Source organism: Plectropomus leopardus, chromosome 16 (assembly GCF_008729295.1).
Source record: "Plectropomus leopardus isolate mb chromosome 16, YSFRI_Pleo_2.0, whole genome shotgun sequence".
In the NCBI taxonomy this organism is placed as follows: domain Eukaryota; kingdom Metazoa; phylum Chordata; class Actinopteri; order Perciformes; family Serranidae; genus Plectropomus; species Plectropomus leopardus.
Window position 1 is genome coordinate 25,302,460 of NC_056478.1, and position 26,784 is coordinate 25,329,243.

General features: G+C 38.9%; 1 protein-coding gene across 1 annotated transcript in view; it reads left to right on the plus strand.

Annotated features, from left to right (window-relative positions):
- Positions 1–26,784, plus strand: part of myo6a (myosin VIa) — a 183,421-nt gene that overhangs the window by 125,693 nt on the left and 30,944 nt on the right. Inside the window, exons 27-32 of the mRNA XM_042502963.1 lie at positions 2,631–2,709; positions 8,896–9,056; positions 10,526–10,564; positions 17,750–17,853; positions 21,645–21,779; positions 26,187–26,213. Of these exons, the coding sequence (XP_042358897.1) occupies positions 2,631–2,709; positions 8,896–9,056; positions 10,526–10,564; positions 17,750–17,853; positions 21,645–21,779; positions 26,187–26,213 (545 nt within the window). The remainder of the gene's footprint in view (positions 1–2,630; positions 2,710–8,895; positions 9,057–10,525; positions 10,565–17,749; positions 17,854–21,644; positions 21,780–26,186; positions 26,214–26,784) is intronic.

Below are 26,784 nucleotides of genomic sequence, written 5' to 3' on the forward strand. Positions count from 1 at the left end.
TTAAATGCCTGGGCCACACCACGTGTGGGCAGAGCATGGTGGCAATCTATCTTGCTGGACTGCTGTGGCTCACACTCTTGACACTGCTGCACAGCTGCCCGCTGCTGTAACTTCTGTATTTCCACAATAGAAATCACATACTCCACTTATTTATGGAGCCCTGCAAGCCACTGCATTGCCAACAACACGGTCTTGCAAATGTTTGACAATAAAAAGCTTTGTGTTAACAAAAGAAGGGAGTCTGTCAACAGAAACTTTGTCAGAGGGCTTTTATTTTGAAAACAGACAGGAAAGGTTGAGTAAAACAGATGCAAATGTGTTTCTTCATGTCTTTTAAACATTGAAACTGCAGTGAATGGAGGTATAAAGTCAGTATGACCATATAACCTCTATGTTTGCTGCTTAGTTTTGCTGAAAATCCTGTGTTGCGTGGGAAAAATAGGTGAGGCTCTGTTTCTTTAGATGTGCCGCAGTTGAGCAGCAGCCGAGCCGCACCTAAGCAGCGCTGCTCATGCAACTCTAACATTGGCACCAAAATAAAAAAACAACAGGCAGGCACTGTGGCCTGGGAATAATAGCACTCCCGATGAACAGCACAGCTCCAAAAATATAAAATCAATACTTGGCGGTAGATGCTGTTATTGTGGTGTACCGCCACAAATTAATCAATGTGTAGGAAACCCTGATATATTCAGTCAGCCTATCCTGTTTTACCTGGAAATACGTCTTAATACTGGAGCTAAATACTCTGAAAAATGCTGTTTAATTTGGACTTTAACATAGAAAACAGCGATTAGTGGAGCATTTCGGCAATTTTAAATGGAAATCAAAATGCTGCTGAGTCAAGTGCACTTTAAGAGTAAAACTCAAACAGCCTCCACATCCATTTTCTGTTTGTGCATCAATAAGGAGAAACCATGTAAGACCGAAAGAAAAAAACTGTCTGCTTCAATTTCTGTATTCCATCTTTGTTTGGTGTACTAGCCCGCTCTTAGGTAACCAGCTATCCTTGACAGGTCCCCCTCTATTTCCAAAATGACATCATGAAAGTGGCCGGCGAGGGTTTGAATCCATCACGCTCTGCACACAGTTACACTGAACATTTCCTTTCCTGCCCAAATCGTGTTGGGCGTATTCTTCACTCAGCGTGACCCCCCTCAATCCTCCCCGCTATCTGGAAAGTCTTTCAGGAGGACTGATGGGGACCATTGTGTTCGTCACAAACCACTACCCGCTAATGTAAGACATTAGAGATGACAGCCTAAATTTTATGGCCCATTTTGCCTTCCCCTTTAGTTTCCTCCTCTGGCAAGCGATGAACTCCCGAGACTCACCTGAAGGTCACAGACTGAAGGTCATTGTTGGCAGTCTGAGCTGCATTTGAAGATAAAGTCACTGACCCTGATGCAGTACCTTGTTTTATTCATCATATATCCAAACACGGTCTAAACATTATCTGTAAGGACGTGTCAAAGCACGTCTTGTCATGGGGAGATGTCTTCCAACAGACGTCACTCAGGCTGCTTTGAATTCCTCCGTGACTAAAGAGTGTTTCTTTTATTTTAGGCATTTCAGCTGATGTCTCTATTCAGAGCAGGCTGCAGTTTGTGAAGCTGCACAATAACCTTCAATTCCTGCATGACCAGAGAGGGCAAGCAGTCAGGAGTGAGGAGGAAATGTCAGTGTTAGTGCTCAGATAGTTTTCATGCAAACGCACAACAGAAATAAAAAGGCAGAGTGAAAAAAATACAATTTAAGAGCAACAGGAACAGACACAGAGCGAATAGTTCTTTTTTGTATTGTTTAGTTGGACTTGGATGGATTTGTTGGACTTGTTGGACGATAAAAATTTGAATGAATCTACAATTATGTTTTGATGACTGATTAATTGTTTGTCACTTTTAAAGCAAAAATACCAAAAGTTTTAATAAGCCTTAGTTTTAAACTTTCATATTCCATGATTTCCAACTTTTCAGTTTCACTTAAAATGTGATTCAAACTACAAATAAATGCTGTTGTAAAGAAATATCAGCTGATCAGCTCTGAATAGTACGACAAATATACTTTCCACCCTGCAGGTCACAAACTGCTGCTGCGTTCACGTGCCTGAATTTGGAGAGGGGACACAGGATGATACATAGGGACATATAAGCATATATGAGAGAGGAAAAAAAAACCTGAAAGTCGATTGTCGATTTTTTTGCATGAAATTCCCGAATAAATTCTCCTAAAGGAGAAACACTGAGTTAACACGTTTGCCAAAATAAAAAGAAACTATGAAAATACAGGCAGGGGGAAAAGTCTCTACAGATAAACACACTGCCAAAATTCTGCACAGTATACCTTTAACTTTGCTAATCTAACTTTATTCCTCTCACTTTCTCTCTGTCCCTCCTTCTCTGTCTTTCTGTCTCCTGTCTTTTTAAATCCATTCTCCTTCACTGCTACTTAATACGTCTCCATTTCTTTTTCCTTTGTCTCACTCCCCATCTGTTCTCTCCTCTCTTCTTCTTAATCAATGTCTCTTTCTTTCTTTCTCTTGGTCTCATTTGTCATGTTTCCTTTATCTCTGTCTCTTTATCTCTCTGCTCACATCTTTCCTCCATTTCTCTCTCTTTTTCCTCCATCAGGAAAGCAGAGATGGAGTTGAAGAGGAAACAGGAAGAGGAGGAGAGAAAGAGGAGGGAGGAAGAGGAGAGGAGAATTCAGGTGGGTGTTGGGTCTGTCGCTGCAGGCGTCCTGCAGACAGGAGCCCTCTGTTGGCCTTTGTTTTTTTAACCCAGTAGCTGTTTGCAGGATGGATTTACACGACTTCTTTTAGTACAAAGGTGCAAAAAACAAACAGGTCACCAAACAGATTGACATTGTGGCAGCAGTTACTATCAGGGTATGTTTCAGACAGACCCTTATTTTTACATCTGTATTTTTCAAATGGATACAACCTAAAATAAATCTTACAGTGGACAAAAGGACACTTGTTGTTGCGTGGCGTTAAAACAACTACAGTAAAAACATATTCACTTCTTTGCTTATTAAGGATAACCTGACCTACAGCACATATTTTGTTTTCTAAATTCATTACTTTTCAGCTCTCTGTATCCTGTGACATTAAATTGTTGAACTACAGTAACTAGGATTCAAATAATTGTATATTTTTATGCCTCCATGCTGGCAAAAGCCTAGGCCGAAGGCATTATGTTTTTCACGTTGTCCATACGTCTGTCCGAACATTCTTGTGAACACGATATTTCAACTACGATTGGAGGGAATTTCTTTAAATTTGACACAAACATTCACCTGGATTGACTAGGAGCTGATTAAATTTTATTGGTCATAGGTCAGTGGTCAAGGTTATTGTGACCTAATTAGTCATATTCTAGTGAACATGATATCTCATAACATCTCTAACACCTTGAAGTAATCTCTTTAAATTTGGCACAAACACTCAAGTGGACTCAACAATGAGCTGATGAGATTTTGGTGTTCAAAGGTCAAGGCCAGTGTGACCTTGCATCTTGGTGAACCGGAGATTGCCTTGAGGGACTTTCCTCAAATTTGGCAAAAATGTCCACTTTGCTCAAATATGAACTGATTAAATATGGTGGTTGAAGGTCAAAGGTGAAGGTCACAGTGACCTCATACAACATGTTTTTGGCCATAAACTTCAGAACCCTCAAGAACCACCTTGAACCTGTGCTGACTGGGTAGATCTTATGTGTGTGTGAAGCATCCATGTTTTCAGAGACAAGGGTGCAAACTGTAAGTGCAACTAGAGTGGTTTCAATCGCAGGAGCAGATAACTGTGTGATGGTATATCGAGTTTGTTCATAGTATAAGCTGCCTTTGTCTTTCAGAGCATATAAAGAGCATTCCAGTTTCTTTTTCTCATTTTCAGATGGAATTTTTGGTGATAGCTTCACAAACATTCCTAGAGATGACTGAAAAAACTGTTATTTTCTATTGTAAATATGATTTATTACAGTAAATAAGAATTCTGAATGCAGGTGTTCGCTTGGTATACAAAGTTAAATTTACCACAACTTGTTGAGGTATTACACTTTTATTTAACATGCCATGGTATGCATACCTCAAATGCCAGATAGCACTGTGAAAAGGGTCACACACCATGCGTACCAAAACACTGGTAACAGGTGTGTGTAGCCAAGGGGAGCTGTCACATCACATTGCATAGGGACAGTAATCATGGAAGAGGCTGTTCAGATTAAATTTGCAAATATTTATTATGCAAAAGCCGACAATGTGTGAAAATGTGAAAGAAAAGGAATGTTTCAATCACAGGAGCTTCATGTAATTCCATAGATTTATAGACTTATAGATTATTAAAAGTCTGTGGAGCAGTTTTCAGAGTCTGAAACTATCCATTAAAAGTGTGCTGAATTATCTGTTAGCAGTTCCTATTTGCAGTGTACACATGGATGTACCAACAAATATCACAGGAATACTTTGATACTGAAGAAAACTTAAAAACGTGATGGTTGTCAGACAAGTTCTGCAGTTATAACGAATATCTTTATTCCCTGATTTGTAAGTGGATTTATGGACATTTATTCAGACAACAGAGATAATAATATTCTTGGAGAGTGTGCATCTTACTGAATCCAAAATTCTGTGTTTCACATCTGTTTTTTAAGATTCAACTGAGTTACGACTGAGAATAAAACTACACAAAAAAGAATTATAATTAAATGAGGGGAAATAAAAAAAGAAAGCCAAGAAGAGGGATCCCTCTCAGGGCTAACAGGCATGCGTCATATGCACAGAGCAGACTGAAGTAGCAGTAGTGGAATTATAATGTGGAGAAAATTTAAATTAAGTCCATATTTAATATTAAGTAAGTAGTGTGATAAGTTAAGGAGTTTCAAGCTGAGGGTAAACACTCTTGTAGTTCGTTTGATTAAAGTTCAGCTCTGTTTGTTTAAGAGGACTTTGTTTAATCAGTGACCCTCCAGTTATATCACAGTGTAATGAGATTTGCTGGAATCACAGAGGCTATCGTCACTTTTTGACGGAATTAAACTCAAACACTCACTGGACATTTGCAGACAATAATCGTCCACTTTAAACAGAGTTTAAAAAAGAAAACCAGTGGGTCATTGTGAGCTGTGGATGATGTGAGTAAAACAGAAAAACTGTTGTGGTATCGCTGCATTTGTGTTCCTTGTCCTCATAGATTTGCCTTTACAGGAAGACACATTCAAAGCCCTGAATCTGTCGAGTGCAGCTCTACTTTGCTCCCCTTATCTGAGCAGGCATCTGTGCAGGCAGCAACTTTATCTCCCTCCATCACACAAGCAAGTGGCCATTAGAGGAACTGCAGTTTTGGGCTTCTGTATTGGCTTTATTTTTCACACCTCGAGGTTGCCACTTAAGCATCAGAAATACTGTAATGTCACAAATACATTTATACAACAACTAGTGGATATGGGTTAATATGATGGGATTATTCACAATTTCCATTTCCAGTAAATGCCAGCAAGTTCTTAATCACGTTTTTAAGTTTTCCTTAGTATCAAAGTAATAAGGATAGTAATAAGTCTGTTCCTTACATGCCAGCATGCAGAGAGCAAAGGACTCTCCACGACCATGGATAAATCATACATTCATATTGTTATATTCAAATACTTTCATATTAATTAATTTTCCACAACACTTTTAATGCTGACAATTTGTCAAAATGTCAATGAATCCAAGTTAAAACTGCAGAGCTCAAGTTGTTGCCCACAGCTAACGCTAACTAATTGTTGTTTCCATTTTGGCTGGTGACAGGGACACAGTTTCTGAAAGTCTCTCCTGGTTTGGTGTGGTGGCAGAAATCTCAGTGACAGATATCACAAAGCCTTAAGAAATAAAACCCACAGCAGATGCATCAGTCTCGCTGTGTTACAAATGCCAGCACATTGCTTTGTGTGTGTCTGCACGTGTGTGACACAGCAGAGAGATAGTGGGGTTTTACGGTTTGGTGGCTTTTATGTTTATCATCCAGCGTCTCTTCGCCCAGCCCATCTGTTGGCGTGGCTGCCGGTTCCCGTGGTCCCCCCGGGCATTGACCCGGCCCAGATCAAGTGCAGATTTTCGTGGCGAGCGGCAGCCGTTTGGATCAAAGCTGCTGGCCAGGGGCCCGGAGCCCCAGGCTGGGTTACCCACATATCTCTTGCACTTCCACCAGCTCACTGTTGCTGGGCTTCTCAGCACGGTTCCCTCACTACTAAATATTCATGAGTCCCTCTGCAGACTCTAACAGGATGTAAGGAGAGGAGTCGAAATGAAATTTAAGTGTTTTATTTCTCTCTTTATTCTAACATTCATCGTTATGATCAAAATATGGTGAGAAGCATTTGGAAGTGGCATTTACTGCCATTAAATGACTGTCGGAGTAAAACCAAAGTTATTATCCATAACTCTGATTATTAACCATCAGTGTGAAAATACATCAGTGCTGCAAAGACACGCTTCTATCAGCAGCCATGGTTAGTAACGATACCTGATCCACTGTATTTATATCAGTCCAGGAACCTATTTCAAAAAACAGTTTGTGAACGCTGCTTACATGCACATCTCATGTGTTTCAGCATCATTCCACAAATGACTGTCATTCTCTGATTGCAGATACATTTGTGAGTCTGACAGTGGTCTCATGTGCTCACACTCGAGTAGAAAGTATGATGTTTTATGAAAGAAACGTGTCAAAGTGAGCACGAAAGAAAATGATCTCATCATGCAAATCTGTTTCTACTGCTTATATTTTAAAAGTAGTATAAAGTCTAAAGTGTCTCCAGAGGGAGCTGTGAGAAGACTGATAAATGTTCTCAAATGATGTTGATAAGGTCATCAGGTTGCATCTGAAGAAAAGTCAAGCACATTTCAGAAGCGTCTTGGAAACTAATAAAAATACACGCCTCGTCTATTTTTGAAGGAGCCATTGCACATTACACAGGGCAGATCAATTTCTCCTGCTAACAGGCACTGTAAGTAAAATACACATAGATATGATGTAATTCTGAGAATGAATGTACCAAAACACTAAGACAGAACTAAAACATAGCCATAAATCTTTGATTCACCATTAACTATTAACAATCGTATTTAGTTTGTAGGCTACAGCATAACATAGTAGGAAATAACAACAAACACAATTAAAAGAGACAAAAAATAAAACCACTTAACTACAGAGCCTACTTATTTATGGTAGAAGCAAAATAACAAAATCTGCAAGTCTACAAAACTGGCCAGGCGAAAACGCTCCGCTTCTAAAATGCCCCTGTTTTGGTCTGCCACCGTGTGGAGGACAGAACTAAACTGGATGACGCTTGACTGTAGACAGCTGCAGCCAGTGGAATTGTCCCTCCTGGTTCCCTTACAGTCAAGATGGCAGCAGCGATAACAAAAAATTGTGATTTGTTGATGTTAAGTTCCCAACTTCATTGAATCATAACACATTGGGTACAGGATTAATGTGCAGATGTTCCGGTTCAAAATGAAATCAAACTTTACTGTAGATGTCAGCTATACCCAAGGCCAAGATGCGGCCTGTAATAGATGTTTAAGGGTTCTTGTTTTAAGCAGAGCAGATATGTGTAAAACTTGAAGCCGTTGAGAGGATTAAAGAGGAAGCATATTTTACTATAGAATTACCATTAAAACCACAGCCACGATCTGATGGCTTGATAAAGTCCCTGTGGATAATAAACTGCCTAAGAAAAAAAAACCTCATTGTGTGAAAAGAAAGATCACAAAAACTCCTCAGGTCTTTCAGATATTCCTCAGAGTTTCATGTAAAGAACTTCGTGTAACGAGCGGAGCGCTTTCAGTTCCTCGTGTCCTTCCAGAGTCGGTCAAGGAGCTGTTTGTAATGAAAGTTGTTCCACGAAGAAAGGTGGAAAGATGAGCATTAATCATCCGGGTTTAGCCCCGCCCTTCACTGGGCCTCCCTGGTTCCTTCTTTAACAAGCAGGATGGAGGAGATGAAGTTAACCCCCGAGGCTGCAGCTCCTAATCTGCTCTGTATGTAGGGAGGTTGAAGGACTTCGTTTTCATGCTGTTGTTTTCTGCTTCTATGAATACCAACAGGTCACTGTGTCCTCTCAGTGAGTATATGAGATATATATATATGAGAACAAAATTCTGTCTTTGAAGTAATAAAGGTGTAAATGCAACTTTGTATTTTCGAGTAACCAAATAAAGAGTCAGAAAATGACTGAAAATGTAAAGATATTCAGATTACTGTGATATAAAACAAAGCAGAAAATTCTCACGTTGGAGGAGCAGGAACCAAAGAGTGTTTATTTTTTATTGGACTTATTAATTATTCAAGTGTAATTGATTGACAAATGCATAATTAAGAACAACGAAGTCTGGTATTTTGTCCCACACACAGTGGATTTAAGTTCTGTAACTCTTACTTTAAAACAACAAAAAACTCAGACCAGTTTTCTTTCTTCAGTGTTGTGTTGCTGCTGTGTGACCAGCCAATCACGGCCAAGCTTGAATAAAGAATTATGTTGTCATGAAATTAAAATAAAATTCGGATTGTGATACATTACAGCTGCAAACATCTGCGTGTAGGGTGACATCTGCATTTGCTAACAGCTGGCTTTTAAAACAGTCTCATTGTGACAGAACTGTCAGATAAACTTGAAAAAATATGTTTGTAATGTCCTGAACTGCGGCTCTTCAGGAGAGCGCAGCACTAACCAAGCTGTAGTGGAATTGGCAGATATTTTCCACCTGCAGATGGTAGACAACTCTGCTCCAACACTTCTACACATGAACATATGTTAGCAGCAGCACAGACACTCCAGGTGGGCAGCAAAATAAAACATTTTCACAGAGCACAGGCAGTAATGCAAAATGCTTTATGTTTGTGTGTGTGTGCAGATTGAGATGGAGCTGCAGCTGCAGGCAGAGCGGGAGGAGGAGGCGTCTCGGCAGGCCGTCCTGGAGCAGGAGAGGAGGGACAGGGAGCTGGCGCTGAGGATCGCTCAGAGCGAGTCTGAGCTCATCCCTGAGGAGGTGCAGAACGACGCGGGCCTGCGCAGGTAACCAACACAACTAGTTTGTGTTACACCAGCATGTCATCCCTCTCTCAGAGTCTGACCTTTGCTTATATATTTGGTTTTGATACGAAACACTGAGCAGGTAGTAGTCAGCAGCAAAATCATTTTTTTACTAAATGACAGAACTTCAAGGTCAAGGAGGTCCAGAGGAAACTCAGTTACTAAATTTGTTTAAAAATGGAGGAGACAGCATAAGCTTTTATTTTTAATCGACAACCAGTAAAGTGAGCAATGAGAAAAGTGCAGTATTGGTCTAAGTGTAGATACTCAGGTTTTATATAAGATCAGTCAGTCAGTCAGTCAAAAAACTGAAATCCACATGCAAATTTTGCACATGACTGCTATGCACACCAGGTCTGCAGCTAATGATCTGTGTTGCCATGTTCCATGTTTCCACACACGCACACAAAAAAAGTTTTTTTTAAATTTCTTAAAATGTCCTCCCGCCACATGAATGTTGAGGTAGTCATTACAGTGATTGTCACACAATATCTGGTGTTGAGAAACCAACTGATAAGACATTCCAACATTGAAACAACAAGTTAACAAAGACCCGGAGGGGATGAAAGGATTTCATCAGTCAAACATTTCTGTAGACGGAAATCCACAAAAACTGAGGTCCATCCAAAATGTTTTTTCTCCCATGCAAATGTTTTGCAGGGGTGGCAACATAAGTGCCCCCCTTTTTCCTTTTCCATGCGAATGTTTTGGACAAAAATTGTGTGAATTGGCTTTAAGGATTTGAGAACCATTAAAGTGCTTCATTTCCATAGAGACCGTCAGACCTCCATGAGCTTGACACGACAAAACTCCACACAAGAGGATGTGTTTGATTGTCAAGCATCAAACCTTCTGAATCTCGGCTTTGCAGCTTGACTGTAATTAAATATCAGATGTTAATAATAAAGAGAAAACAAAAACAGCCTCATAAGATAATCCTCTGCAGTAAGTTAACTTTTTCTGCTCTAAATGTTTGATGTATGTTTGTCACGTTCCGGTCTGTGACAGTCTGACAGAAGTGTGACGGGGTCTAGGTCTTCACTTTGACAGAATACTGACAGGGAAAATAACTAATTATTCAGCTGATATGATACTTTGCTCACAGGATTATCAGCGTGGGTTCAACATTCACTCCCTGTAGATGGAAAAACACTGAATGTTTTATGACCCCGAAGCTCGAGCAAACCATTGATAATGCATCACAATCTGTCAGCAGCAAGAAAGGTTGAAAAACAGTCAGATTTCCTGTTTCACAGTTTGACATGTTGTAGCCTGGAAGTATCTGTTGGACTGTGTCCGACTCTGTGCTCCTGGAGTTCTTTTCGACAAATTCGTGACGAGTTCTTTCAGGACAGAGATAATAGTTTAAATCCGCCTGGAGAAACCATCGTCTCCATTCGATCCTGTGTTTAACCATTTTCTTCTTTGTTTTCTTTTTTTTCCCCTCCCAGTAACGGCTCCTCAGTTCCATCGTCCCCAGAGAGAGCAGCGTAAGACCCGGCGATTTTAACCCTTTAATTTAATAACCCTTAATTTAATCCCCAATCCCACCTTTGCCCTTTGACCTTTCAGTCCATAACCTACCAACCCCTGCATGCTGTAACAATCTGCCAGCCAAGCACAGACCCCTGTTCTCTGACTATGAGATGCTGAATCCAACTAATAGTGGCACCAGTTAAATAGAAAGCACCTCCTTTAATTTTCATTTTCATTTTAAGTAGAAGAGTTTTTATTGTCCACATTTGACCAAAGTAGTAAGCACCAGTTTAAACTGTATCACCAGCGTGATTGTCACCCACCAGAAACGTGATCGTGGCCCGCCTTTATCAAATTGCTGAGGATTATAATAATCTAAGGAGTCTGCGTAGGAGTAAGCACATTAATCAAATGACTCAGTTATTCTTACAGCAAAGTATAGGAGTAACCTTTAAAGCAAATCTTTTAATTTATATGCATGAGGTTCAGCCTCCATCAGTCCTATTAATAACTGGCTATTATTGTATCTCACCACCTAGATCAGCAGATCCACACATGAAAGATAGAAAGAATTACTGCAAAACAAATAATACTTTAAGTCTTTAAAAAACTGTATGTGTAATTGGAAGTAATGAATATACAGTGCAGTGCAAAGTCTTAGGACACTTTAAACTGTATTATTTAAGCAAGGTTATAACGATTATGTATACTAATTTCTCAGTAATCTCTTGACTAAAATACAACCAGAACATAAGGGAAAGAAAACCTAAATATTTCAGAATAAAACAACTTCAACAGGCTAGGGTTGAAAGTATTTAGTGTGATCATATCTTGAACTCTCGCAGACAGAGATTTTAATACTAATCTTCTGCTGTATTTAGACCATGTTTATTCAGACATGTCCAAAGCTCAATATTGATTGTTTGAGTTACCTTTTGTGATAGTTTCACACTAAATATTGACTTCAGCCTGAAGAAACCACTTTGTTCAGACTTTTTTGGTGTTTAAATGCATTACACGTTTTTTTTCTATTCTTTGTTTTCCTCTTAATAAACTGAGAAACTTATATATATATATATATATATATATATATATATATATATATGGAGAGAGAGAGAGAGAGAGAGAGAGAGAGAGAGAGATACTCATTACAACTTTTCTAAAACAACATAGGCCTAATGATGCATGCCAGCTATGCGCAACCTATTCACCAATATCACAGTCAGCAAAATCCTAATTATTTGCCAACGTTTTTTTTAATTTAAAATCAAATTTTCTGGCAAAAGTTAATGAAATCAGTAAGTAGCCATCGACCATAGTATTGAACATAGAATTATAATAAGGGAATGAAAAAAGAAAGAAGAAAAACTAAGAAGCCATACTAGAACAAGGAGGAAGTCTTTTGCTGGTGGAGGAAATACGTCAGAGAAATTGAAATTGGAAAGAAAAAAACAAAAAGAGCCTAATTTTTCTTTTCATTAGCACCCTAAAAGTATGATGCAGCACCCTTTACAAGTATGTCTGGAGCTTATAGCTGAAATTGAAGCAGCAGCTGCAGCTTGTACAGTATGCTATAGATCTCCATGATTATGAATTATATGTTTTGCATCATATCATACAAGAGCGTGTATCTCATTACAAGCAATGCAAAACATAATAAACAGGCCCAATAACCATAAACACAAGAGATTTAAGCATATTTTTAAATCAAAAGAGCCATGATAAATAGCTTTTAATCTTTACGTAGTAATTGAAGTAAAGAATTTTCTTTTAATCTCTCACTGAAATGTCACCTCCAGCAGTTTGATAAATTCGGGCCGTGTCCTCTGTTCAGATTCGGGAAGAGAATCACGTCATGATGAGACTCCAGGGAAAAGGAATCACCTTCCCTCCTCTTGATTGGTTTTGTTATATTGTTCGGTGCCGCTCCATCTTATAATCCTATAATCTTCTTTTTACAGCGCTGCTGGAACCACAGTGCTCAAGAGCTTGACCATGTAGGTTTCCTCTCAGAACACCAGACACTTTCAGGGACACTGTGTGATGCTAGATGTAGACTTGTGTTTATTTAAAGTATATTTAGAAAGGCTGCATAAATCAGATGCACTCCGCTGTAGTCTGCAGTAATTTCCACCATCTGTGTTTTCGGGAGGTTGAAGCAGTTCATTGCTGCACCCTGAGATGTTTAAGTACTCGGCGTGTTTGAGTTTTCGTGGCACAAAGTCGGTTCGTAGGCCTCAGCCCCGGCAGCCTCCCTCGCACTTCTCTCTGCACTTATTCTGAAGTGACCCACATACAAAGTCACTCGGAAAGTTGAAATTGATGCTTCACGTCATGAGTCAGCTGTAGTAGTGGCCATATTACACTATTCCTCACTTTGAGGATGCCGGAGTGGTGCATTGTAGCACTTTACACAGCAAGTGGTTGTAATCTGCTGTCCTCTTCTTCTCCAAAATGTTTTTTTGTTGTCTACTTACTCATTACAAATATCACTGCAGCATTTATGATATCTTTGCTGCAAACTAACCTGAAAATTTAGAGATTGGAGACAACAATGTTAATGAAGCATGTGCCAAAACACCCTTAAGAATAAGAATCCAAGATAGACACAAACAGCATTAACTGGTTATCAGTTGCATTAGTTGTTTCATTTCTATGTCCAGAGTAAGCCGGACACAGAGAACATGCACCAGAGACAGACTGTTGCCTTTAAGACTACACATTCACACCCATCACTTCTCCATTTTCTTGTTACTCCTCATATTGTTTTCATCTTTCCTCTTTCATTCTTTTCCTCTTCCTCACCTCCCTCCCTACTTCTCCACCCCAGGTTTTGTCCCTGTCTTTTTTTTTTGCAACCCTGTCTCAACTTATGCTGCATAGGTTGAGAAGAGAGAAATGATCAAACACAAGCAGACAGACAGAAAAAAAATAATATTTACAGACAATGAAAAGCATTAACAAAATAACGTCAAACACTTGACTTGGTTTGCATATTTGAGAAGGAGTGAGAAGAAGTACAAACTTATTTAATCTCACCCGTAAACTTTCTAAATATAATATCAGTAATGATATATTATATCATTACTGATATACTATCCTTATTAAAGATATAAATTAAGTTAAATTGTGAGCTACTGCAATGTTACAAATACCCTAGGCGGACTGTCAAACCTCAGTGTTGCCAAGTGGTTATTTAGTGTTATTATATTTTTTCTCAAATCATATTTCCTTTTGCAAGTTAGTAGCATATGGATAACATTTCTAGAAGTTGCTTCTTGGCAAACATTGTACTTCCTTATTTTCCTGCTTTCAGCACTTTGTATTTGTTCTCTGCATTTGTCGACATCATTTTTCCTTTCCCTTTTTTAATTTTCACCAAAGCCTCTACTCCTTTGCCTTGTTCCTCATGTTATTTATCCACTAAGAGTGTTTTTGTGCAGTCAGTATTTTGTAAATCTGGTTGTGAAAAAACCCCAGACCTCAACCAACAGTCTACTAACTTTGTCAAACTGGGACCGTCATGCTTTTTAGGGAGGAAATGGCGAAGGAAATGACAGAACTTCTGGCTAGGTGGGTAGAAACCATTTGTGCAAACTGAACCTTCATTGAGAATCTCCACACAATCAGTTGCTCAAATTGACCAACTTTTTTTTTATCAAAAGAAGAATATGTGATATAGAAATCCTCTTAAAGCGTCATTGATTTTGTTAATTGTTCATGATCAAAATCTAATTTATAAATTCTGATTAACGGGGTTAATTCCCTGTAAAAGTTTGATATGCATGTACAGTAAGTTACTGATTGTTCTCCTGTTTATTTTGAGCCTTTTTCTGCTGCACGCTTTTTGTTATTTCATCCTCTGAGTACAGCAGTCGACCTGCTGATGTTTGCAGGGTGAAGTACCTGCTTGTTAAATGGTGTTTGAGCTCTTCATTTTACTCCACTGTCCCAGTGCGGATGTTTTAGCAGCTCCTGAGTTTAAAACCCACGATGCGAAATTTTAAGTTTGCAACTCAACATTGTATTATTTGAAAAGTGCAATCGGTAGCTGTATGCATATGCAAAATTGAGCAAAGAGTATAGATGATTTAGTGTTGCACCTTATGATGTTTTTTCACTTTGTAGATGCTGGAATGCATTGAAAATTTTATCAGCCGAGCAAATAATGTACACAGAAGTATGTTGGTGACTATAGTGATGTTACATAGCGCTGAATTGTCGACAGGAGTGTTGCCACTTGAAAAGGCGGCAACTGAAAGCTGCAACATCAAAGCTGTGGAGATAAGTTTATTTGAACTTTTTTTTGATAAACAACTTTTGGACGTGAAAGAATTCAGGTTAAAGTCATCTTATCTGCTTTGGACTTCTGGCTTTTTAATAGTTAGTAAAAAAGTAACTGTGTACCTATGAAGGTAAAAAATGTAACAATTTTTTAGTGTTTGACCACACAGTTTGCAGTAAAACTATTACACAGTTTATTACAGAACTTGTAATAAATGACACACACAGTCACTAAGGATTTTACATTACAAGTCTCTAAATGTACTCACATCACTGTTACCATAACAATGACAGTATAATGACAAGGCACTATATAAGGTTTTATGCATAATAATAGTTTCAGCATTTTACATGAGGCCTAAGGTTGAGTCCATAGACTAAAAAATATAATGGACATAGCAACCATCGTGTCACCCATTGGTTTGTGGACTTGTGTTTTGCCTCAAGTTTGGCATTTCGACCATCACCACCTTGACTTTTGTAGGGCTAGAAGTGACCATATTTGGGTAAAAGGTTGGTGCTAGGCAGCAAGGAGTGGATCTGATGCACAGACTGTACCAACGCCACACAGTCAGCCTGTATCTCAAGCAGCCCTACCCATAAGTGTACGTAAATTTGAGTTTTAGTAAATTAAAATGGGGGAGTTGTTGAAAAAAATATTTTAACCCCCCTGTCAGTCATCAAAAGTGTTGAAATTAGTTATAGAGACCAAAACAGTTTTTTTGTACCAGGCTGTATTTCTGCTGTAAAGTTTGGCATTTTTAACATGGGTATTGTTTCTGTTTTGGAGCCAACCCCAAGTGGCCATTCAAAGAACTGCAGTTTTTGGCACCTCCACATTGGCTTCATTTTTCAGCCTCAGAGGTTGCTGCTTGGTTGAGTTAAAAAAAAAAATCCACCAGCAGTCTGAATTATATTCACACAATACTGCAAACTGCCCAGTACAATCAGTTCTGTTGGCCGGCTCAGCAGTTTATTGTTGTTTAAAGGCCCAACCCTGCATTTGGTGGACCACAGAAATTTGAGCTAATCCACAGATAAGAAGAGTCTGAGGTATCAGTGAAAACATTTGTTTTGTTTTTCAACTGATTATGCTTGAAATATATGAAATTTACTGGTGTTGTTACAAACATTACTGCTGTAAACAAACCTTTAACAGAATCAGAGGTTCAAGTGCTGTCAGTAAGATAAGACTGATGGCAAGTTACAATCTTTTTGGATACTGCACTTTTTGATACTAGACACTGTGAAAATGCTCTGATGAAAGTAAAAGTCCTGTGCTGAAAATGTTACTTGTGTAAGTTTATTAAGTATAATCAAGGAAATGTACAGAAAGTAACATACCTAAAGCAGGAAATAAAAAATAAAAATCTTCAAAGTTATTATGTTTTTAAATAAGTGACTTAAATGTCTATCAAAACAGTTGTCAATTAATTCATTTATATTTTGTCAGTTGGCTCATTGATTAATCGACTAATCATTTCAGGTGTACTTGGATTCACTGTGAAATTGACACAAAACATTTTTTAAAAACTTTTCTTGTGTATTTATTGCAAAAAGTGTATTATGTTAACTGCAAATACCTCAAATGTGTACTTTAGTAAAGCATTTGAATGCTTGAGTACTTAATTACATCCCATCACTAGCAATCACCTGTTTGTTTAGTAGAGCTGTGAGATTTTCAACATGTAACAGCCTTTGATCTCGACAGGTGAAAGCTAACTTCGGCTGCAGTTAGACTGCAGCACCTTTGTGAGCACTTTCTCATCAGATTACTGCAGCTAAATGGTGTTTTCCTCATGTGTTCCTCTCGGGCATTAGTGCTGGTGTGAATGAGTGATGTCAGTTGAAGTCTTGCCAATCTCTCCTCCGGCTTCCTCTGTTCATCTTTCTGCGGCTAATTGGCTCAGGCCTCCACTCACTATGCCTCAAACACACAGGAAGTAGCAACAGAAGGTGACTGTACCACTCAGCTGCTTAGCTCGCTGCCAAAGCCGACGCGTGCCTTTTGGGAACACGGTGCAGCCACCCCGGTCCGAGGCAGGCTCCTCACTAATCATTAGATGCAGAGCCACCCAATAGGATTAGAGAACCAGCAGGGTCCCGCCTTCAACTTCCCGGTGTTCTAAAAAGGGCAAATCCCGGTCACGGATTAATCAGGCCTGTCAGCAGAGAAGCAGCATGCCAACAGCACAGCCCACAGCTGGAGAGGAGCTGCACACTTTATACTGTCCAACCGTCATCTATAATTTAGCAGTGCGCTGCCACTCCACACCGACTTCACGGCATTATACCAGAGGCGCTTTTTGACTTCCTGGCGACTGAAACAGCATGCATTTTAATGATCTCAAACACTCTTTAGAGATCTTTCTTTCTTTGCTTTTAACTACAATGCTGCTAATGTGACATCCTGTTTCCCCTCGCTTTCACCTTAACTGTTGCAATGACCCTGTAGCTGCAAAAAACGACTATTATCTGTTTTATTAAATCTGTAGTTTTTCTTCCCTTTCAGGTGGGTGGAGTTTATTGTAAAAGGTAATTCAGGTGTTTTCTGAATTACTTTTTAGCTTTTGACCAGATGATTTTAGCCTGTTGTGGTCAGAAAAAAAAAGGAAAGATTTTTGACAGATATATAGTCTGTGTTTGAGTCAGTAGGTGTCAAACTTCTGGGGACAACACAGGAAATAAAATCATGCCACTCTATTTATTATTACATTATCTTTATGTAAACTCCACCCATCTTCTTATCAATTTAATACAAAACATGAGTTACGAATCCTTTTTGACCCCAGTTCACAATGAAGCGAATGACCCCATTCTCTTACGTTCATTGCTGCCGGTTTTCCCACAGTTCACTGCTGGCGAGGCTTTGTTACTGACTTCCTTTGTCATTCTTGTCTTGTTTCCTAAATTAGAGGTCCACAGGTTCAGGCCTCTAAGGCTGCTGCCGGGGCCAAGAAGTACGAGCTGAGCAAGTGGAAGTATGCTGAGCTGCGGGACGCCATCAATACCTCATGTGGTGAGTGTCACGGTGTAGTTTGTAATCACAGTGATACACGTTATTACTGCAGTGCATTCCTGCTAAACACATTTTGCCAACAAGGTTTCACTGGAGTTTATTATTTTAATAAGACAAGGCTTTACATTCCTAGTCAGACTGTTTCAACACTGTGGGCTAGAATAAGATATAACAGCTACAGGTCAGATTGACAATAAATTTTACATAGATGTTCATGGTCCACAGAGGATAATCTGAAATAATTTTGCTTTGTTTTAGCACCACCATCAAGCCAAGTATTCCCCATGACAAATAACTATATTTGCCAATTTGCCATATTTTATTTAGTATTCATGGTCTCCAGAGGATGAGTCCTAAAAGTTCCTGAAACTCCTACCCTCTACTTTAACCCTTGTCTTAGGTCAAATGTCCCAGATGTGGGACAGCTCTAACGCCACCCCGAGTAAAAATGTCAACTTTTAAACAAGATATCTCATGTTAAAGCCAGGGATTGCTATGAAACAAACTGATCGCTTTCCTGTTCCCCAGAGGATAAACCGGTTTAAATTAAATTACCCACAATAACGTTTCGACCAGTTCCCTTGTTTCAGTCAAAACTTGTCAAGACAGCTTGGTCCATGACATGGTATTTTAAAAAGAAAACAAATTACCAGACCTCCCTAAAATTTGCCGTGTGTTTTCGGACGATGATCCACATAGTATTAACCCTTTGATTCTTGGCACTTGAAGGTGAACTTTCCTGTCAGATGTTGAAAATGTTCACTTTGTACCTCAAGATATCTAACCTACGGGATATCTACGAAACTTGTTGATTGCATTCCAGCGGATGAACTGGTTTGATTTTTTTAATGACCCCGTGACTTTTCCTTTAGTGCTGCTGTTAGGACAAACTTTATATTTTTATCCTTGTACTGTGAGGCTATGAGAGTTCAGTAATTTAGCTTTATTTTCACCAAGTGGACCGCTTTGTGAGAAATATCTGCCAGAGCTTCACTTTCCACACCACTCACTTTTATTTTTGTGAACTCTGCCTCATTTTCTGACCACTTCTCTCATGTGGGAGTGTATTACTGGTTGAGCACAACAGAGTACAACTCTTTGAGCAAAAACTCATCATGGTGATACCACAATTGTACCCCATGTATTGCTTTAGTCAGACCAAATATGACAATACCACATTGTCTCATGATGACATATCAGTCTGTTGCAAACTACTTAACCTTTACACTGACACTCAGAAAGTAGATGATGGTCCTATTCAGGGCAGTTTAAAGGTGCCACATGTGTCACTCTAGTGTTATTGACACCAGCATGGTTGTGACAAAAATATCTCATAGAAAGACAAATAATGGATTATTTGTTATCTTGACAACATTTTAAAATAAAGGAGGTCAAAGGTCAGACAGCACCCTGATAGTGGATGTCCAAATATCCACGCCTCCTTTGGCTGATTATGAGTCAGTTGTGGAGGTTAAGAAAAGAGCAAGGGGAAGAATAACCCCCTCTTTCCGCTATTTTCCTCTCAAAATATTGAGTTTAACCCGAGAGCTCACCTGTCCTTATTCACGCAGCAGGAAGCGTGAAGGACGAGGACAGGGAGGGGAGGGCAAACACCCGGCAGCATCCCAGAAATGTATTTGTGGAGAAGCAGAGCCTGCAGCGCGGCCGTACATAAACACACAGAAATGAGTGTGTTAGCTGTTAACAGGCCGCTCACCTCACCTCCCAGACGGAGGGGGAGATTGAATACTGATGTGATCACAGCCGCCGCTCATGATGATCTGCAGAATAAACGTCCAACATAACAGAGAGACGAGGGGTTGTTGACACCTGCTACATTCCGGTTCATTCTGCAGGGATTTCAGCTCTGCACACTAAATTGAAGTTGTTTTTTTTTTTTTTTGTGTGTGTGTGTGTGTGTGTGTGTGTCTGCGTCCAAAGTATTTTTGTTCAGGTGACGTTACCTAAGCACTTAGTGTGCATTAAGCATCTCATCGCACACTGTTAGCCCGCGCCCTGCGGATGACAAATTGAATGTTTTTTTACACTAAGGTAAATTATCTGAATCATCCTGATGAAAAGTGTTATCTTAATGCTGCAGGCTGCGTGAAAATCTTTTGTCAGTATGTTAATGTGTGTGTGTGTTTTAGTGCACATTCACACACTGTATTGATTTTTTTGAAGATATTAATGAACTGTGTAGCAGCTTGGAGAGGAAATGAAAAAAAGGTCAATGTATCTGTTGATAATATTTGCGTGAGGTTTAACACAGGTTCATCATTAACAGACACACACTGTGTAGCCAAAAGTATGTGGACACCTGTGCTTTAGGCCCCTTAGTTCCAGTGAAGAGAAGTCTCATAGGCTGGATGTACAGAAAAAGGTTTTTTTGCCCACATTCCCCGATCAGAGGCATTTCATATTAAATATCTGCCAATACTGCGTCCAGATCCATTGCTTGTATTTACCTGGATAATACAGCTGCACAATTCACACTTCAAGTACTGTCAAGTTATTAGAGTGCATCCAGTTGTATGTGCTTGACAGTTTAGTAGTTCTGCAATGCAGTACAAGAAAACATGCCTGTTTCTAAACAGTTCCTTAAGGGTTTTATTTTTACAAAAATAATAAAGTAAACAAACTGTAAATATTTTTGTATGTCTCGTATCACAATTCCACTTAGTGCAGCATTTGTTTTTAAATATTAGATTTTGGGCTTTCTAGTCTTTATTTCAACAGACCAGGGGGCGTGAAAGAGGGAGGGAGAAGGGGTGACATGCAGCAAGAGCCAAGGTTAGAATCGAACCCATGGCCATTGTGGCGAGGACATAGTTTTTATACACTTTTCAAAAAAAAAAAAAATCCACTTAAATCCACCTAGTACCGCATTAAAAAAAAAAAAAAACACAAAAAAACCCCCAAAGTAACCTAACTAAAATGTGTCTTCAGAAGGTGCCCTCAAATCCACTTAGTGTAGCATTGTAACACAAGTACAGAACACAATAAATACGTTATATAATCACAATTCCAATTCAGAGTTGTGTTATAGCTGAACTTTAACATTCCCATTCACAACAAATCAAAATCGATCACAGTTCTGCTTATTATAGCATTACAATAAAACTAGTGTACTTCAAATGAACAACAAAGATTTCACTTCCACTTAAAGTGGTGTAGCAGCTTAAGTTGAACATGAAAAAATATCTGTATCTACCTTTTGGAATAGCCGAATTACAATAAAACCTCAATATCTGCTGCATATCATGCTCTGCGTTTACCACACCTGTGTGATGGTGGACATAAAGAAAGGATCAGGCAGGGCGCATGCTCAAAAGAACCGATCTCAATTAATTTAAAAAACGTCTTGATCGGGCAGATGCCCATCCTTCCAATCTGACTGGGACATCCCTACTCAGCATACAAAGTTATTTTAGAGCAGTAATTCTAAAGTACATGACAAGTTGGTGTGAGCCTGATATTTAATAGATTTACTTTCACAATAACAAACACCCTTTTGCTTCTGAGTCAGTTTCAACACCTAAACACCAAGCTTTGCGACTGAAAGAGACTGACAACTTGAAGTGAAAATAGAAAGTAAAAGTCATGGATAAATTGTTGAAAGGCCCAGCTGCTGCCACTACAAGTTGATATGACGGCAAACTTGCTGGAAAAGAAAGAAATTCTGTGTTCTGAAAGGTCGTCGAAAAAGAAAAAGCACAATTCTGACATTTACTTGTAGTAAAAGTCTCAGTATTTGTACATACTGATTTTCCCAAATCTGTCTCCTCCAGATATCGAACTGCTGGCGGCCTGCAGAGAGGAGTTTCACCGCCGGCTCAAAGTTTACCACGCCTGGAAGTCAAAGAACAAGAAGAGAAACACAGAGACTGAGCCGCAGAGAGCGCCGAAATCTGTCACCGACTACGGTACGACATTACAACACATTACTGCATTGTTAGGAGAAGGGTTATGACTACCAACAGGTTTTATTAGCATTTAAAAGCATTTCTAACCATGAGAAAAGCTTCATTTACATACTTGTCTCATTAATAGTTTCCCAACTGTCTTGGGGGGGGGGGGGGTATCCTTATTTTCTAACTTTTTTTTTGTTACTTGTACAAATTAAACAATTAATTTTCTTTTTTCATGTCCACAATCTTGCTTGACGATTGCGACTGGCACGGAAAATTTTGAGATAAGACAAAATTATGTTTTAATTTTGGGTACTTGGATTAGTACCTATAATCTAATAACTGAATGTAATATAGGAATTCCTTACGTACACATAACTGTACCTTTAACAGTGACATCTCAACCATCAAACATTATAAAGGTGACAAATAATTTTGTTAAAGCGCAGCAATCAACACAGTAACAAAAAAAGTAACACAAAATCAAGATTAGTTATTTTATCTTTTATTGACACACAGCTCTGCATTAATTTAAAAAAAATCTTATCACACTCAAATCATTGTATTTGTGAGGTGTGCACAAAGAAGAACTCAATATTTTTCTTTTATAAATACCAGTTAATATTTGGGAAAATGGCCTGTATATTGTTTTTGTGCACGCACACTCTTTACAGATCTGGCCCCTGATGTTATATCACACATTGCATCATAGGTTGATGTTTCACACTAATTATGAATTAAATATGTAGAAAACCCCAAACTGCCAATAGTAAAAACCCTGCAAATGAAAGACACTTAACGGTGACCCGTGCTCATTCTTCTGAGTCCAGACGTTGTTCAAACACGAGAAACAAATGGACTCTGTCTCTCACCTCTCCGCCGCCATCGCCGCATCTCCTTGTGCCACACGTTGAGTTGTCATGACGACAGAGAGCTCTTATTCTGAGCCGTCTATTGTGTGCTCTGCTCAGACTACTGATTGGACTGCGAGCCCACACACCCACTTTCATCCTTCATCCCTCTGCTTCCATCTCGGCTTCATCCTGCTGCTGATCAGCCTCATGGACTCAGAGCTGTTTAGTGATGGGACTCCTGGCTCTGTGTTTGAAGCTAGCTGACAGATTAATATGATGATCTGAGGTGTGAATCAGTCTCAGGACCTTCGTCACTGTCATCACCCCTTCCTCCAGTCAAAATTCTGAGGTGGTTAATCATCAAATCCTACATACTGTACGTTTTTACTTCCTTGTGCTTATCTTTGTTTGATTCTTTGTTAGTCACATATATTCAAATGCCACTTTAAGGCATAGTTGACACCAAAATCATAATTTCTATATCAGTTACTTACCCTGTGTTATGCTGAAGAATTTTTCTTTTTTCTTTCTTGAATGCGTCCATGGTATACAAATAATCTGAAAGCAGGTAAAATTCTAAATGGGGTCCATGTTTAACAACAACAAAACTATATCAAAACGTTTACAAACTCTCTCACAATTCGTGCAATCCCACTCTCATTTATCCAGTGCTTTCAAACACGTGTTTATCACAAACAAACAAAAAAACTTTGGATTTTAATAAATTCTTCCACATAAACAATCTTTGTACATAAATACTAACGTTTTCACAGAAAGTACGGAAGCACTGAGCACATGACTGGATAAATGAGAATTGCATTATACTACTGTTGTGCAGGAGTTTGTAAATTGATGTCTAATAAAGTTTTGCTGTTGTTAAATGCTGCCCCCATTTACTCTAATTTAGCAATCATTTTCTCAGTTTTGTATTCTTCGTTTACCGTGGAGGCATGCAAGAAAAACAGTCTGAATTTAACGTAACACTGGTGGAGTGATTGATATTCAAATTATCAAAACAAAAAAAAGTTTGTTTTTTTTTAAGTAAACTTGGGTCCTATGCTGTGGATCAAGTTAAGTTATCCCTCACCGCCACTGTTGTAGTGATAAGCCTCCCAAGGCTTTCCAAATGAACCTCAACTTTACATAGATTATTTCAAGTTTGTGTCTTTTAAGTCTGACCAAACTTAAACTTATCAGGCTGCAGCGTTGACATCAATGTGCCCTTTTAGAAGGCTTTTTAGTTTAATCAGGATTATATTTGAGACACACCTCCATGTGGCGCTGTGGGGTCAGTCATCATTCCAAGGCTCAGTTTGTCAGTTTTTTTTTTATGGTCCACATTTTTTAGAGAGACAGGATATGTTTGAGGAATAAAGGCCAGGGGAAAGATAAGTGACAAAGATCCAAGCCTGGATTTGAAACCTCTCAGATATATGTTCACATTATACATCTTCACCACTGAAGCAATGACTCCTTCAGGAGTGCAGAGTCTGCTGGGACATGAGATGAAAGAAATGGAGGCAAAAGAGCAACAATAAGTTAACACAGAATGAAAGCTTCAGCTTTATCATGGCGCGTCGTTAAAAAAACATGTCAAAAAGGCCTTTTGTTTGAAAGCTTGGTGAATGAAGTCCTCCTAAATCCAAAATAAGAGGTTACAACACAGACATATGGACCTGAAAATACAGCTTCAAATCAGTTTACAAATGTAAAGGTTTTGCATTTTAGAGGATAAAGCTCGTGTTAAGATTTAATTTCTTATCGTCACCAAGTTCCATGAACAGACCAAAACCAACAGGGTGTTACTCTGTCTGTCAACACTGTCTGACTCTCTGTCTTTGGCTCTCAGCCATTGTTTCCTAAAGAATATTAGAGATGACTTTATTTGGACTTGAGCCATTAGACTTTGTGATACTTGAAACCTTCCCACAAGCTCAAAGATTGAAATTACTATCCTGATCCACTTTGTTTGAACCAATGTGACAGCATCCAGTCCAGTTGCACAAGAAAACCCTGAAGAACAAACATTACCTTAGTAACTGCCAGGTTGATTCATTTATTTATTTCTTACCAGGGATAATTTTGTTTGTGTGCAACAAACAATATTGACCACTTGGTCAATAAGTGGTCAATAAAAAACAAATTGCAGTATGGAAAATTTGCATGTTGAACTCTACAGAGGAACACGCAACAACTTCCAACTTCATTTGACATTTGAAGCTGAACAGAGTGGTGCAGAGAATGGTAAGTGAAGACTTACTAACATAGTGAGCTAATGTGGGTACTAAAAGCTAATTGTGATACGGGTTAATAGGGCAATATGCTAAAAAAATTCAATGTTGGCACTACTTTTTATGATTTAGTTTAATCATGCTTGTTTTAACACATAAATGCATAAATATAAATAAACAGTGCATTAAGACTTGTTTAGAACCCGATACTTAATGTTTATGACTTGGAACATGACTTGATACTTGAATTGTGACTTGACACCAAGACTTTGGAGATTTTTTGTGACTTGAAAAATTATGACTTGTTCCCACCTCTTGCATATGAGATCAGTGAAGAGTGTGTATGTGTTCATGGTAATGAAGAAAAATGTCACCCAGTGTAACAGTGTGGTTCACTGATGTGTTTAAAATATTTTTTGGACAACAGTGGAGTTATATGGCGAAGAGGAAGAAGATCTATCAGGCTCTGATACACACATAGTATGTGTTCATCAATAAATACACTTAGTTTTGGTCTTTTTATGGAATTATTTGAGGCAGGAGGCAATGAGGAATGAAAGAAGAAATTAGCTCAAATATAAGAAATAAGATAAAAGCACAAGAAAATTACCTGAGAATTTTTTTTAAAATGATAAAAACCCAAAGCGATCAAGAATTAGAAAAAGTATTTAAAAATTCTGATAACTTTGTAACAAAATTTTATTTATGTAATTACAATAATTATACATTTATTTTTCTGTTTTTTCTTCATGATATTTTCTCCTAGAATTTTTTTAAAATTAATTTTCCTACATCTACTAATCTCTTGCAATTTGCAGACCACTTCTTTTCACTGTGCTAATTGCCTTTCTTCCCACGTTTTCTTTAAGGAAGTCGCACCAAAGTGTTCAGAGGGTTAAATACTTGTAAAAGGCATCTGAAAGCAGCACAAAAAAGTTGTGCTGCCCCAGGTTTCAAAAGGTTAAAGGATTTTTGGAAATTTGCTGCTTAAATATCACATTCTTCCACATATTACATCTTTGAAATATAATTGCAATTTGAAGTAATTTTAAGAATCTAATGAGGAATACTTTTCATTCTTTCTTCTCTCTCTTTTCACCACCAAATCTGACCACATCTCATAATAAACAACATAATTAGGACTAGTAGTAGCCATGTTAGTTGTCAACATATATGTATTTATGCCAACAGTATTTATGTTGTCATTTTCTTGTCTTGTCTGATTCGTTACTTGTTATCATGTCAAACAACAAACATCTCTCTTGTTTCACTGTTGCTGCTGTGTTGCATCACTTCCTGCAGTGTATGTCCGTGTAACCTGGCATGTTTACTTTCAGATCATGCACCACCTGTGAAAAAAGCATGTAAGTGGTCCTCCAGTGTGTAACGCTACTAACCGCAGAGCTACACCCCTCCCTCATTAACCCTAACCCCTCCAACATGGTAGAGGTCTGCTCCTAACTGGGATCACTGTTTGCCTCGGCTTTGTGCTGCTCAGTTCGATGGAAAAGTTTCCCTTTTGCTGGAGGAGGAGGAGGAGGAGGAGGGTGCATGGGTTTCCACGGCAACTGCTGCCTCTATTGAGACGTGTGTGGAAGAGATTATTTGAGTGATTTTGAGGCACGAAGCTGCCGTTTCGTCTTCATGACCGCTGCACCGGGCGCAAGCTCTCGCCCCATTTGTGAGACGCCTCCCAGACGGCTATAATGCTTTGATAAAGAGCCGAGGTGATTCCTGCGAGCTCTTAAGGCTGCTGTTATTATTGATACTCCCACATGGAGGAATTCTCAAAGAGGGAAGAAAGAGACTAGGAGAGAGAGGGACAGGAGGCGTTCAGGGCACTTTGCCTGGTTTGTGTTTGGTGGCAGATAGCATCACGTTCACAGGAGTGTGACGCGAGGAAAAAGGCCGCCGCACTCGCTGATTGGAAGAGAA